Source organism: Elephantulus edwardii, unplaced genomic scaffold (assembly GCF_000299155.1).
Source record: "Elephantulus edwardii isolate Elephantulus edwardi_28Jun2011 unplaced genomic scaffold, EleEdw1.0 scaffold00009, whole genome shotgun sequence".
Classification (NCBI taxonomy): Eukaryota; Metazoa; Chordata; class Mammalia; order Macroscelidea; family Macroscelididae; genus Elephantulus; species Elephantulus edwardii.
The window spans coordinates 8,166,184-8,182,566 of record NW_006399759.1 but is presented as its reverse complement, the minus strand read 5'-3'; the positions used below and the strand labels follow the sequence as shown (position 1 = coordinate 8,182,566).

Here is a 16,383-nt window from a genome sequence, read left to right as displayed (position 1 = left end):
TGCAATACAAGAATGAAATTTACTACTTCAATACATGATATTAAGCTTTATAGGAAGAAAAATTTTTATGGAACATCTCTAAGGATCACAAAAATATCTGGTATATAAATGAAATTTTCTATATATTCATAATTGTTGTTATTGTTGATGGAATACCAATCAACATATTTCAACAAACAGATGCTGCCATGGATGTGCAAGGAATCTGGAGGACACCCACTTGGCAAACTGACTGGAAGAGATCTATATTTATTGTTGTTGTCGTTGGTGTTGTTGTTACGTGCCATTGAGTCACTTGCGACTCATAGCGACCTTATGTACAACAGCCCTAAACCCTGCTCTATCCTGTGCCAATCGCACTGCCTCTGACACACCCATCCCGATTACCCCAGTCACTGAAATCAATCCACCTCATAGAGGGTCTTCCCCTCCTGTGCTGTCCCTCCACGCTCCCAAGCATGATGTCCCTCTCCAAGGACCTGTCCCTCCTTACAACATGTCTGTCTGACGAAGCCCCAGAATCCTTGCCTCCAAGGAGTAACCTTGTTTAACCCTCTCCAGGATGAATCTGTTTGTTTTCTTTGCAGTCCATGGTACATTCAATACTCTTCTCCAACACCACAGCTCAAAGGCATCAATTCTCCGTCTATCTTCCCTAGTCATTGTCCAACTCTCTAATACATAATAAGTGATTGCAAAGACCATGGCCTGTATCAGACACACCTTAGTCTCATTACAAAAAAAGATGACCCAACAGTGTGGGGAAATTATTGAACATTATCACTAATATCACACACTAGGAAAATCCTGCTGAAGATTATACAGAAACAACTGAAACAGTGCACTGACATAAATACAAGCTGGGTTTAGAAGAGGTCATGGCACTAGAGACATTATTGCCAATGTCAGATGGATCTTGGCAGAAAGCAAAGAGTGCCAGAAGAACGACTACCTGGGTTTCATTAACTACACAAAGGCATTTGATTGTGTGGATCACAACAAATTGTGGCTAACCTTGAGAAAAATGGGAATCCTAGAACACTTGATTATGCTTATGAGAAACCTATTCTTGGAGCTAAAAGAAGTCCCAGTCCCGGAGCAGAGCAGGGAAACACTGCATGGTTCAAAAGCAGGAAAGGAGTGCATCAGGGATGCATTCTGTCTCCATACCTTTTCAATTGACATGCAGGACAGATCATTCAGGAAGCAGGCTTTATAAGGAGGAATGTGCACCAGGATTGGAGGAAGACTCATCAACAACCTACATTATGCAAATGACACAAACTTGCTTGCTGAAACTGAAGACCTGAAGCACTTTTGAAGCTCAAGAATTGTAGTCTTCAATATAGACTGAAGCTCAATATCAAGACAAAGATTCTCACCACTGGGCAGCATCATGATAGATGGAGAAGAGATTGAGGTTGTTAGCAATTACAGCTTGCTCGGCTAGGCAATCAAAACTCTTAACACCAGCAGTCAGGAAATCAACAGATGAATTGCACTGGGAAAATCTGCTGTCAGGGACCTCTCCAGAGTGCTGAAAATCAGCTAAATCAGCCTACAGACTAATGTGCACCTAATCCAGGCCATGGTCTTCCCAATTACTTGTTATGCTTTAGAGCAATCACTAAGGATGCTTTAGGACAATCACTAAGGATGACAGAAGAATCGATGCCTTCGAGTTGTGGTGCTGGAGAAGTCTTGAACATACCGTGCACCACCAAGAAAACAAATAGGTCTATCTTGGAGAGGGTGAAACCAAGTCTCTCCTTGGAACCTAAGATTCTGAAGCTCAGTCTCACATAATTTGGGCACACAGCCAGGAGAGACCAGTCCTTAGAAAAGGACATCATATTTAGATGGGTGGAGGGACAGCTCAGGAGAGGAAGATCCTGGATGAGATGGATGAATATAGTAACAGAGGCAACGGGGGTTGGTGTGTCAGAATTAGTGAGTTTGGTTCAAGACAGGGCAGGGTTCTGAGCTGCTGTACATAGGATCTCAGGCAATTTGATGGAACATAACAAAAACATGATGCACTTGCTTCTTTCACAACAATCAATACACTTGGTACCAGCAGTCATGAGATCATTGATAAAAAGCCTGTAGTCAGGCACTTCTTCAAATTATTAAGCAATGATGTCAATTTGAAGACTAAAGTGTGCCTCATTTAGGTCATGGTCTTTTTAGTTTCTTGCTATGCATCTGACAGCTGGACAATGACTAAAGATGACAGAAAAATTGATGCCTTTTAACTGTGGTTTTGGAGAAAAGTGTTGAATATCCCATGGAATACCAAAAGAACAAACATATGCCTTGGAGAAGGTACAGCCAAAATGCTCTTTGGAGGCAAAGATGATGAAGCATCATCTCACATACTTCAGGGTATGCTGCCAGGAGATGCTTGGGAAGGTGAAGGAACGGCAAAGGAGAGGAAGACTCTCAATCAGGTGGACTGACACAGTGACTGCAGCACTGGGTCTGAGAGTGTCAGAGATTGTGAGGATGGAACAGGATAGGACAGTGTTCAGATCTGTTGTTCATTGGGTCATAATCAACGCTACGGTACCTAACAACAAGAAGACACTTAAAGGAGCCCTGGTAGCATATAGATGAGCCAGCATCAAGGAAAGGCAGGAGAGGCAGTGTCCCAAAACGCCTGGCGTTCTACACCTTCCACCAGAATGACTCTGGAGGAGGAGCCAGCACCAGGACCTGTCCCGACATGCTTCCTGAGGCAGATCAAGACAGGGCTGTCCTGCGCTATAACATTTGTACAAACCATTGTTTCTAGACCTCTAAAAGACGTGAAGAGGTGGACATGTTTCAGCAGAGCTCCCAGATTAAGACAGGCTAGGAAGTAGGATTAGCCAACCACTTCTGAAGTATCGGAACTTTTAAAATCCTATGAACAATATAGGGTAGAGCCCAGATGGGAAGTCACTCAAAAGTGAGGAGAAACTACCACAAACATCCATTATAATAATGGAACAATGAAGTGCATAAAGTATGAATACAGGAAAACTGAAATTGTCAAGAATGTAATGAAATGAATAAAGACAAAAATTCTAGGCATTAGTGAGCTGAAACAGACTGGAATTGACCACTTTGAGTAAGACAATCACATGATCTCTACTATGCTGAAACTGCTATAAGTTCAAACTGGGTTTAAAAGAGGCCATGGCACCAGGGATATAATTGCTGATGTCAGATAGATGCATAATGGCTAAAGCAGACACAACCACAAGAATGTCTATGTTTTATCGACTATGCAAAGGCATCCAATTGTGTGGATCATAACAAACTATAGCTAGCACTGAGAAGGAAAATTCCAGGACACTAAATGATGTTTATGTTGTTGTTGTTACCATCAAGTCAAAACTGACTTATAGCTGACTCTCCAGCAGATTTCCAGAGGCAGTAAGTCACACAGGAGCTTTCTCACATGGAGCAACTGGCAGATTCAAACTGATGGCTTGGGGTTGACAGCACAGCTCCTTACCACTCGGAGAACAGAGGTTCCTTAATTATGCTTATACAAAATCTGTACGTAGACCAAGAAGCCGCTGCCTAAACAGAGCAATGAAGCACTGCATGGTTTAATTAAGAAAGGTGTGTGTCCGGGCTGTATCCTTTCTCCATACCTATTCAGTCTTTATGCTCAGACAATCATTGTAGTTATGTGCCGCTGAGCCACCTGCAACTCACAAAGACCCTATGTACAACAGCCCTACACCCTGCTCTATTTTGTGCCAATCTTATTGTCTCTGACACACCTACCCCATTACCCAGTCACTGTATCAATCCATCTCATTGAGGGTCTTCCTCTCCTGCGCTGTCCCTCCACCCTCCCAAGCATGACATCCCTCTCCAAGGACTGGTCCATCCTTGCAGCATGTCCAAAGTATGTCAGACAAAGCTTCAGAATCCTTGCCTCCAAGGAAATCTTGTTTCACCCTCTCCAGGAAGAACCTGTCCATTCTCTTAGGAATCCATGGTATATTCAATACTTCTCTCCAACATCACAGCTCAAAGGCATCCACTCTCCTCTATCATCTTTAGTCATTGCCCAGCTCTTTGATGCATAGCAAATGTTTGCAAAGACTGTGGCCTGTATCAGGCACACCTTATTCTCCAGACTAACATCCTTGTTCTTCAGTACTCTGGATAGGTCTCTGACACCAGACTTTCCCAATGCAATTCATCTTTTCATTTCCTGATTGCTGGTGCCAAAAGTGTTGATCATGGAGCCAAGCAAATTAAAGCTGTTTACAAGCTGAAACTCTTCACCATCCATCACGATGCTGCCAATTGGCCCAGTGGTGAGAATCTTTGTTTTCTTGATATTAAGCTTCAATCCATATTGAAGGCTGCTGTCCTTGATCTTCTGCAGCAAGAGCTTCAGGTCCTCCTCAGTTTCAGCAAGCAGGATTGTGTCATCTGCATGACAGACTCCTGATGTGTCTTCCTCCAATCCTGATGCCACATTTCTCCTCATAGAGCCCAGCCTCCCAGATAATGTGTATATACACTGAAAAAGTATGGAGATAGGACATACCCCTAGCATACACCGTTCCCAATTTTGAACCATACAGTGTTCCCTTGCTCTGTTCTGATGACTGCCTTCTGGTCCAAGCTAAACTTTATGAAGAAGAGTGAGGCATCTGGACTGGAGGAAGATTCACTAACAACTTGCCTTATATAGATGGCACAACCTTGCTAGCCGAAAGCAAGGAAGACTTGAGTCACTGCTGCAGAAGATAAAGGACTATGTAGCCTTCAACATGGATTACATCTCAATCTCAAAAAACAACAATCTTCAATACTGGCCTAATAGGCAATATCACAATAAAGAAAGGAAAGATTGAAATTGTCAACGGTATTCTCTTTCTTGGACCCAAAATCAATATTCTTGGTACCAGCAATCAGGAGATCTACTACACTGGGAATGTCAGCTGTTGGAGATATCAGTATGAAGACTAAGGAGCATCTGATTCAAGCCATGGTCTTTCCAAACACCTGCTAAACATCTGAGAGCTGGACAATGATTAAGGATGACCAAGAAGAAGTGCTACCTTTGAGTTGTGGTGTTGGAGAAGAGTACTGAATATCCCACGGCCTGCCAAAAAAATAAACAGATACGTCTTAGAGATAGTGCAACCAGAGTGCTCCTTAGGTTCAAGGATGGGGATGCTTCATCTCTCACGCTGTGAGCATGTTGTTAGGGGACAACTTGGAAAGTGTCATCATGCATGGAAAGGTGGAGAGGCAATAAGAAAAGACCCTCAGCTAGATGGATTTATAAAGTGACTTGCAGCAATGGACTCAAGTGTGTTGGGGATAATAAAGATAGTCCTGGCTAGGACAGGGATCAGATCTGTTGTTCAGAGAGTCACTATGAGTTGTAATCAACTCGACAGCACCTAACAACAACACTGGGCTGCTAAGTCAGCAGCCAGCCTTCCTCAAAGGGCTGAGTTATTATTTATTATTTCCAGGCTCAGAAGCCCATTAGAGAATTTATCAATGCAACAACAGTGAGGTTTGTCACAGAAAAACTATTTTATAAACAAGCAAATGTTGGGTTTTTTAAAAGATTACTAAGATTTAATTGTTTAAAACACACTAAATCACACTATACCAAAAAACACGAAAGACAGTAAGACCCAAGAAAGCTTACCACTATGTAAGGGAGATGTAAGAGAAGGAAAACAGTTTCCACTAAAATTGGTGATAAAACGGGGATAATAAAACTTCTTTTTAGCCTGTCAAAGGCTGAAAACTTTGAAGAATAGAAGGAAGAACAAAGCAGTCTCACTGAGTTGGGGCTCTCTCGGGTCTCCCTGCAGTACAATACTAAAGCATGCAGTATCATGAACAATGACACTGCTTCTGGGAAAATGGGACAGGCACGCAGTGCTCTTGTTTTAGTTTTTTTATTTATTGCCCAACTTTCTTTTTTTATTATCATTAATTTTAATGAAAGTTTACAGAGACTATGGATTTCCATTCATTCATTGTTGCAGTTTTCTCCCTGCCCACCCCTCCCGCCCCCAATTTGCTCTTCTCTTTGAAAAGTAAAAATTATTACACTGTTATACAATCCCTCCCCCCAAGTCCACTCCACTATGCAGCCTTTGTGCTGGACTCTTGTCATAATAATACCTAATCATACATCCCTTTTAAATAGTTCTCTCCCTCATCTATTTCAATGCAGTATATATTCTTTATCCCATCTTTCTCAGTCTCACTACAACCCCTACGTCAGTCTTTCTAACAGTGGCATTATGCAATATTTATCTTTTTGTGACTGGAATATTTCACTCAGCATAATGTCCTCCAGGGTCACCCATTTTGTATAATATTTCATGAGTTCCTTGTTTTTCAATGCAGCATAGTATTTCATTGTGTGAATATACCAGAGCTTCTCTAGCCATTTGTTTGTTGATGGGCATTTGGTTTCCAACTCTTTGCTATTGTGATAAACACGGATTACATATATCTGCTTAAGGGCAGTTCTGGTTTCTTTGGAGTATATTCCCAGTAGTGGTATTGCTGGGTCTAATGGTATTTCTATTTGCAACTTTTTGAGAAAGCATCATACAGCCTTCCATAGTGGTTGCATCATTTTACACTCCCACCAACAGTGAATAAGGGTTCCAGTTTCTCCACAACCTCGCCAGCATTTGTTATTTGCTCAGTGTTCTTTTGTAAAAAGCACAAAGACAATCAGCTTTACCAATATTCTGACTGATCAGTTTCCTGTGAGTTTTATCTTTCATATGATGGCCTGCTACCACATAGCTTTTGTAGTTAAAACATAAAGCCTTTTAATTCCAATACAGAAGCAAAAACTGCACAGTTCCTAAGAGCAGCTATAATCTGTAGATGAGGAAGCTGCAAGCACTTCTGCAAATCTGATGTCATTTTCTCAGCTCCTCCCCATATTCTAGGAAATGAAGTAGTGCCTGTCATAGAAATTTTCAAAGTCCATGTCCAAAAAATATTTTTCTTTTTTCTCTTCAATGAGCTAGGAGATTTGTGGACTTTTCAGGGCAGGAAGATAAAAAACAAGACAGAAGAAAAGATAAGCTAAAACAAAAACAACACAAACTTTAACAAGCAAAAAGCAGAAGAATTTTGCTTCTATGAGGAAAAAAAGTTCACTCAAATCCAATCATCTATTTGTGCAAAAAGGTTCCCAAATAATACTCCGATAAATTTTAAAAAGCAGTTCTTTTTAATAGTATCCATTTTGAACCATGGCCTTTATTATAATTTCTAAATAAAGATTATATTGTCTAATTTTATGTTCTATAAATGCTTCTAAAAAGGGGAGGGGCCCTCTGATGGTGTAATCCATAGGGAGTTACATGCTAAACCAAAGACTGTGCCTTTCTGGCTATTCCAATCTACCAGCTGCTGCATAGGCAACAGATGGACAATCTCCAATACCCTTCCATGCAATGTATAGCCTGGGAAACCAGCTATTATCTCCCATTGAAAGTTTATATCCAAATTTTCTATCACTCACTTATTCATTGTTGACTCATAGCTGACCTTACAGTGAGTTTTCAGAGGCTATAAAAGGATTCTTGATCTGTAACACAGAGATAATAAAAGAGACTGCAGGGTTAATAATGGTGAAATGAGGTTAAGCCCCAGGTCGTGGCAGGCATAAGAGATAATAAATTACTGTAACCATACCAATAAGCCAATGTTATAATTATGGATTCTACAGAAACCAGTCTGGTGTCACTCTTAAGAAATGTCATGGAAAAGTGATATAAAATCAGATTTTATTGTTTCTCATAAAGTTTCTTCAGGGCCAGCTATGACCTTCCTCCATTCACTTGTACATCTGCACTTTCACTCTTTTTCATTCATCTTTCTGCCTTTTCCACGCCCTCCCTAAGAAAATAGAAAATTAAAAAGTAAGAACACGGTCAGCAATCTCAAGTTCAAAGAACTGAAGACATTCAAACCTCAAGTCGCTATACTGTAAGATTCTACAGGCAAAAATCTTTAACAATGTAGGGAGCATCAAAAGATGACAAAATGAATACAGAGTCACTATATCAAAAAGAATGGGTCAATACTTAAGACATTTTAGGAAGCAGTTCATGATCAAGAACCAAGGGTAATGAAGGAACAAGTTCAAGCTGCACTGAAGACACTGGTACAAAATATGGCCCCAAGAATGAATGGAATAGCAATTGAAGTATTTCAACAAATAAACGTAGTAGCCCTGCGTGAATTCACTAGGCAATGCCAAGACATTTGGAAAACAGCTACCTAGCCAACTGACAGAAGAAACCCATATTTGTTCCCATTCCAAAGAAAGGTGATGCAAAAGAGTGTGGTCAGTAAGGAGAGAGTATTTTTTAAAAGGAGGGGTGTGGAATCAACTATAATTATTTCCAAGGAGGTTCTGCTCTGTAAAGAGAACAGCTAAATCTCATTGACAAGAAGCAATAGTTGTGGAAGCCATGCCAACGGGGAGTTGAGATCTCTGACACAGGGGAGAAATATGAGATTAAAGAGCAGCACAAGGTTGATCAGAAAACTGTGGAGTCCCAATTTCTGCCAAAACTCAGATGTCTGTCAGCTCAAAAGCTGTGTTCTTTATTTCCCCTCACCAATGGAGTTTACCCTCACAAATATGATTAAAGTAAAAAAAAAAAAAAAAAAAGAGAGAGAATTCTAGTTTTAACACATTACATCTAAGATTCCTGCTTGTTTGTCAGTCACTGCTTTAATGAAAAGTAACAACGGAATCACTACCTAGATGCGTCCTGATAGAATGTGTTCCCTCCATTAAAATATTAAAAAAAAAAGAACAGCTAAAATACTCATGGATATCACTGAATATTTAGATGTTACTTTTTTTTAAAGAATGAACTTAACTTTGAACAGACTTAAAATTAATGTAATGGTTCTCATTATCTCTAGCTTAGTATGAAAACATTCATAAATTTAGATCTGATAGGGTAGCCAATCAGCTCTGGTAGCCTAGTGCCAAAAAGATGCTCTGCAATCCCAAAAGCATGTGATTCAAATCCACAAGCCGCTCTGCAGAAGAACAGGCAATCTCCTGTGCGTTTTACTGTCTCTGAAAACCCACTGAAGGGCCAGCTGTGAGTTGGTTCCAACTTGATGGCACACAAGTGTAGTCCTCCATAAGGAGTGAGCTATTAAGCCAAAAGAAGTGCCTGTTTTTCTAAAAGTCTGAATCCATCAGTTGCTCGAAGAGAGAAAGACAATTACCTCCTGTTCAATTTACAGTTCCAAAAACCTGCTGGAAGGTCAGCTATGAATCAGATCAGATGCCACAGATATGAGAGAGAAACCTCTATCTAATACAAATTTCTCATCCAAATGACCCCACCATCAGTAAGTAAAGTGCAATCAAGGTGATTCTGACTCATGAATGGCAGCCACCCATGGCAACTTGGTGTTGTCTATAGCTGATGTTTTAGAAGTAGATTGCCAGGATTTTCTTCCAAGGTACCTATGGGCATATTCAAATCGCCAACCTGCTCAAACTGAACACAGGAACCACTGGCACCAATCAGGGATGATATCTCATTATTCTTACGATTTTTAAAACTTAATACATGTGTAATGTTACCTGTTGTTGCTGTTATGTGCCATCGAGTAGTGTGTGACTCAGCAGCCCTATTCACAACGGCTCTGAACTCTGCCCTATCCTGAGCGAGGCTCACTGACTCCAACACATCTACCCCCCATTACCTAGTTACTGTGTCAATCCATCTCATCTGAGGCCTTTCTCTCCTGCGCTGTCCTTAAACCCCCTTCTTGTTGTGTACTGTCCAATTAGATCTGACTGGCACAGGAGGAGATTGTCCCACCTTCTCCAGCAGAGCATCTGGTGGATTTGAAACGTGCACCTTTGGGACTGCAGTGTGGCTTCTTGCCACTAGGCCACCAGAGCTCCCTTCAGGAATACAATCTTATTTTAACAGTGCTCCCAAAACCAGAATAGCTGTATAATATAGACAGTAAAATCACAAAGATATACATTGTCATTATTGTTGTGTGCTGTTAAATCAGAGCCAGGAAATATATCATATAGGTATAAAACATACGTGGAAGGGGGAAGGAGCAAATACTGCCTCTATTTGTAAATCCTTCTATTATCTCTTTGGCAAAACTTTGGTTTTTGAACACTTGACCTTAATGCTTATGAAGTAAACTTAAGACTTACAAACCTTTCTCTTAATCCTCTAAATATGTGTATTGCTTGTTAATTTAGGTCAAAGTTTATGTTCACTTGTCAAAATCACTAGTTTAACTCCTTCATTTCACAGAAGATGAAAACAACTCAAAAGAAAAGACATTTTCTAGATTTTTTTTTTACTATTGTTGTTATTGGGTCCCCTCAAGTCACCTCTGACTCATAACAATCAGTGTTATTACTCTCTTCCCTAAACTTATTATAACTTCAATGAAGACGTATTAATTTCTCAGAATTAAATAAAAATGTTAAGCCACATATACCCTGTCCTTTTGGAAAAATCATTCAGAAGTCTATTGCTCAAACTAGACTTTCAGTCTTTTAAATATTATACATATAGCTAGGACACAAAACTTGTATTATAAGCATGAAATTATGACTGGAAATTTGGACCAGGAGATGCAGACTAATTTTTCCTATTTGCTACAGTCTCCCAGTATCTAGACTATTTATTAAAAGTGTTACTTCCAACAGTACTTTTTCTAGATAGTTAATAGTAATTTGCATAATTAGGAGGTAAGAATCTGTTTACCTACAATTAGTCTCATTTTATGTATTTTAATGACAGAAAAAGGTCTTATAAAAGAAACTAATCTTTTCTAAACAGTAACCTTCTTGGTGGCCTTCCCACTGAAAAAAAAGGCATTTCTCGTTTTATCTTTTAGAGAGAAATTACCAGCACAATTACAATAATGAGAATATAAATGAAGACAGGAAATAAAAATGACATTTTCACTAAATTTCTCACAATTCTAACTAAAACAGAAATGCATACAGTTTACAAAACAAATGCACAAAACTTAATAAATATAATTGGGAAACAAAATGTAAAATATTACATGTTGTGTACCGCAGAGTCGGAATCAACCCATAGCTGACCCTCCAGAAGGTTTTCAGAGGTAATTAACAGCAGGGGACCAGACTGCCCATCCGTCTCCCTTGGAGCAGTTGGTGGCCTTGAACTGTGTGCCTTTGGGATTGCAGCACAGGTTCTTGTCACTAGGCCACCAGAGCTCCCTAAATATTAGACAGTCGTAAAATAAAGCATTAACAGATACTGCTGAAGGGTGAAATTATTTTATTTTCTTTTATATACTTTTCTATAGTTTCCTAAACTTTCCACGGTGAATCCTTTTAAAATCAGGGGGGTTCGGGGAGGAGGAGTAGAGAGACTCATTTAAGAAACAAGACCAAGTAACAGATAACAAAGGTTCATGTACAAGGACTCTCCATGTTGTCCAAGTACTACTGACATGATGCACCATTAAAGACAATTGCCATGCCTGCTCACTTTCCAACCGGTTTCAATAAATACTGCTGTTTAACGTCCTGGCAGGGAGCTCTGACAGCCTACCGGCAAGAAGCTGAGCTGAAATTTCAAAGGCATTTAGTTCATATCCACCAGTTGCTCTGCGGGAGAAGGATGGGCAATCTCTTCCCGTGAGATTAAAGCCTCTGAAAACCTGCCAAAGTCAGCTATGGGCCGGTTCCGACTCTGTAATACCCAACAACTTCCTAGTGCTTTTCGGCAACACCCTCAACATGGTAATCAACTTCACTTTCTCAAATGTTTCATCTAAACATGCATCTAAGCTTTTCATTTTGCCTTACACATAGCAATATTTCTCGCCAATATTCAGTATTTTATTTTCCTAAATCACTAACTTTTGCAGTAACAAAATCTGTAAAGAATCTTTTGACTCACGAATTACAAGTTTACTAAACTACCAATATTTTGCCAAGGAAAAGTAAAGCCCGGGTAAACTACACGTCCCACCATGCATTGCTGCCTTGTTCAGAGTAGGTCTCTACGGAAACAGAAAAAAAAAATTCTGCAAGTCCCACCTGTTACTTCGTTTCTAAATACCTCCCGCACTTTCAGCCCCGGCAGCAAACAAAAACAAAAGCCTCGTGATTTCACGCCGGATCTGAGCGCGCAAACAAGAGGGGCTGGGGACCCGCCGCCTGTCTTCTCTAGTGGGTAAATTCTACCAAGCTCCAGCGCTCCCCTCTTTTCCGGAGCTGGATGCACGCACAGCTTTCTCCTATCTGCATCCAATGGGGGCTCGACAGCCGCACAAGGGAAAAACCGGGTTCCTAGGCAAACACAGCAGACTTTCCGATGCCGAGGAGAAGGCTATCCCGGTGTGAGAGTGATGGTGACCTGACCCAGAGACAGACTCAAAACACCAAGAGGAATCGCTGCTGATGCTTGGGGAAGCCGCAGCCTCGCGGCGACCCCTTTCCGCTGGCCGATTCCATTCTCACAGGGATCATAACCTCGGCACTAACCGTCGCCTTCCCCGCGAGGTTTTGTGTCCCCTTGGCCAGGTCGCTGAGCCAGTGACCTCCCTTTCCCCTGTGACTGGCAGGTTGCAAGGGGACGAGATCCTCCCGGCCTTCCCCCTTACTCCCTCCCACTTACCGTCTTGGCGGCCTCCGCCCAGGTCCTGCCCTTCTTCCTACGGCCCTTTTCCCTCATGTCGGGTCTTGAACTGACTGGGAGGCTCCCGTGTCCGGGCTCCGGCCGCCCTCCCTGTCTGCTCTGCCCTGCGCTGCTTTTCCCGCGGTGCCGGGAAAGATAGGAGAAAGGGGAAGTCAGAGCTGAGAGGCACCCAAGCAGAGGAAGTCGCGGGGGGTGGTGCGCGGGAGAGGGGGTGGGTGTCTATGGGGCGGCCGGTCCTCTTGCTGCCGTTGCCACTGCTACCGCCGCTGCCATATTGGGTTCTTACTGTACAGGCAGCAGCTATGGTCATGTGACCGCTCCCGCGCGGCCGTCACTACTGTACGCAGCCAGTCGCGCGAGCGAGCGCGCGCGCGCCTCCGCCTCCCGCGAAGGGATGCGGGGAGAGAGCCGGCCGGCGGCGGTGCCTGGCCACACCCCCGCCCTTCCGGTCTCCGGCCCTCCTCCAGAGCATGCGCGTGAGGGGAGGGAGCTGACGCTACTCTACGTTGAGCGTCTTCTGTCCCCGCCTACAAGAGTTGTCCCCGCCTACAAGAGTAAAACCGACCTACGCAAGCGGAACGTGATCATCCCAAAGGTTTATTAGAATCCTTCCTGGGGCTGGAGCTTCTTGTGCTAGCGAACGTCGTCGTCCTGCGGAGTCTCCTCATCCGGTACCGGCGTCTGACCTCACATTCCACAATGTACCATAATAGTAGCCAGACGCGGGACTGGACTTTCGCCAGTGAAGAGCAAATAGCACGACTTCGGGTCGACGCCAATCTCGAATTCAAATGCAAAGCGGTGGCGAACGGGAAGGTTCTTCCAAATGATCCAGTCTTTCTTGAGACTCATGAAGAAATGATCCTCTGCAAATACTATGAGAACAGATTACTGGAATTCTGTTCGGTATTTAAGCCCGCAATGCCAAGGTCTGTTGTGGGTACAGCATGTATGTATTTCAAAAGGTTCTATGTTTATAACTCAGTAATGGAATATCACCCTCGCATAATAATGCTCACTTGTGCATTTCTAGCCTGTAAAGTAGATGAATTCAATGTATCTAGTTCACAGTTTGTTGGAAACCTTAGAGTGAGTCCTCTACGGCAGGAAAAGGCACTTGAACAGATACTGGAATATGAACTACTACTTATACAGCAACTTAATTTCCACCTTTTTGTTCACAATCCATATAGACCATTCGAGGGCTTCCTTATTGATTTAAAGACTCATTATCCCATGTTGGAAAACCCAGAGATTTTGAGGAAAACAGCTGATGACTTTCTTAATACAGTGGTATTGACAGATGCTTACCTTTTATACACACCTTCCCAAATTGCCTTGACTGCCATTTTATCGAGTGCCTCAAGGGCTGGAATTACCATGGAAAGCTATTTATCAGAGTGCCTTATGCTGAAAGATAACAGAACTTGCTGGTCACAATTACTAGATATAATGAAAAATATGAGAAACTTGGTGATAAAGTATGAGCCACCGAGAACTGAAGAAGTTGCTGCTTTGAAACAAAAGTTGGAGAGGTGTCACTCTGCTGAGGTTTCACTTAATCTAATTACGAAGAAGAGGAAAGGCTATGAAGATGATGATAATGTTTCAAAGAAATCTAGACATGAGAAGGAAGAATGGATGATGATGACCTGATTGATGCTCTGTAACCATCTGAAGGTGATTTCAGTGCTAACTACCGAGAGGACAAGGAAGCATACCCATTTAATTTTATTTTGAAAGTATAATGTGAAACATCATATATTCATTTTTTAAAAAAAATTACGGTATTTTTAAAAATTTCTCTTTCAAGGGAGCTTTAAATAAAATGCCTTCAAAGAAGCCAATATATCACATGGTTTGGATGATCTTAACCTACCACAGCTAACATCAAATGAGTCTATTGTAGCAAATTAAAGCTGCAATATATTTGCCTATAGTTTAAATAGAATACACTAAGTAATCCTACTTAGTTTTTTAAAAGGCACCACAGATGTCAAAACTTAGTATCAAAGTTGATGGAATGTTTTTGCCCTCTGTAGATGGGTTCTAATGCTACTGTGAAGTACTCACCTACATGTGTTACAATGAAGTCCAGAACATACTTCAGTAATTGTTCCAGATGGGTAAAATAAGTTAGTCTTTGAGTAGCTTTGTCCAGGTAAAAAACTCTTTGCAAGGAGAGAGCAGACCATATATTCATTTCTATAATTAACCTGTTACATTACTTATATATAAAACTATATAAACATGTTGTACTTGGTATTTACATTAAAATGAATTGGTATAATAAAAATAAAGAATCCTTCCTGGGTACAGTATTGCTGTCACTTACAGCTGTGAGAAAGATGGGCCATCCCAACTATCGCTTTTAATAAACCTTGTACTTGAATCATTTCCTAATTCATGTTTTCGAGTGTTTTTTTACAAAGCTTGTGTCTACTAGAAGATCTACAACAGTGCTCATGTTGGTAATTAGGTTTGAAATAATTTTTAGTGATATGCCAAGCTGTGGTACGTAGGATGTGTTGCTGCTGTCCAGCATTCTGATTCATTGTGGCAGTAACCCAACCAATGTACAACATAAGGAAATAAATGGTTCTTACAATCAAAGGTATGTTTGAGCCCATTGTTCTACACAGTTGCCTGTGGCAAAAAAAACCTATGGAGGATCTTTTGCTGAGTCTCTACTCCACCCAGTATGGTGTCCTGACAATATGTGCTAAGTACTTGAGACTAAGGAGCTTTTTTGTTATACTTCTTCCAAATAGATTTATGTTACTCTGGCAGTTCATGGTATGTTTCATATCCTTCACTGCATAATTCAAAGGTGTTATTTTTCTTTATTCATTGTCCAGTTTTTGCATGCATATGTTGTTATGTGCCATCGAGTCGCCACGACTCAGTGGCCATATGTATGACAGCTCTAAACCCTGCTCTATTCCTTGCCAATCTTATTGTCCCCAACACACGTATCTCCATCAACCCAGTGACTGAATCAATCCATCTAATCGAGGGTCTTCCTCTCCTATGCTGTCCCTCCACCCTCCCAAGCATAACATCCCTCTCCAAAGACCAGTCCCGCCTTGCAATATGTCCAAAGTATATCAGACAGAGCTTCAGAATCCTTGCCTTCGAGGAGCAGCCTGGTTTCACTCTCTCTTGGATGAACCTATTTGTTCTCCTAGCAGTCCATGTTGTGTTATTGTTGTTATGTGCCATCGAGTCGCCTGCGACTCATAGTGACCCTATGTACAACAGCCCTAAACTCCGCTCTGTCCTGTGCCAATCGCACTGTCTCTGACACTCCCAACCCAATTATCCCAGTCACTGAATCAATCCACCTCATAGACAGTCCATAGGCTATTCAATATTCTTCCCCAGCACCACAGCTCAAAGGCATCCACTATCTTTCTTTCATCACTAGTCAGCTCTCTGATGCACAGCAAGTGATTGCAATGACAATGGCCTTTGATCTGGCACACCTTAGTTTCCAGACTGACATCATTGCTCGTCGGTACTTTGAAGAGGTGTCTGACAGCAGACTTCCCAATGCAATTCATCTTTTAATTTCCTGGCTGCTGGTACCAAGAGTGTTGATTGTAGAGCCAAGCAAACTGAAGCAGCAGTCAACCAACTCAATGTCTTCATCATCTATCATGATGCTGCCAATAAGCCC

General features: G+C 41.6%; 1 protein-coding gene and 1 pseudogene across 1 annotated transcript in view; one reads left to right on the top strand and one right to left on the bottom strand.

Moving 5' to 3' along the window:
• The window catches only part of ASXL2 (additional sex combs like 2 (Drosophila)), a 170,456-nt gene extending 157,501 nt beyond the window's left edge, over positions 1-12,955 (bottom strand). Inside the window, exon 1 of the mRNA XM_006880618.1 lies at positions 12,684-12,955. Coding sequence (XP_006880680.1) covers positions 12,684-12,740 — 57 coding nt within the window. The 5' untranslated portion in view covers positions 12,741-12,955. The remainder of the gene's footprint in view (positions 1-12,683) is intronic.
• A 448-nt stretch (positions 12,956-13,403) lies between these two features.
• LOC102875580 lies at positions 13,404-14,374 on the top strand (annotated as a pseudogene).
• Positions 14,375-16,383: the final 2,009 nt, after the last annotated feature.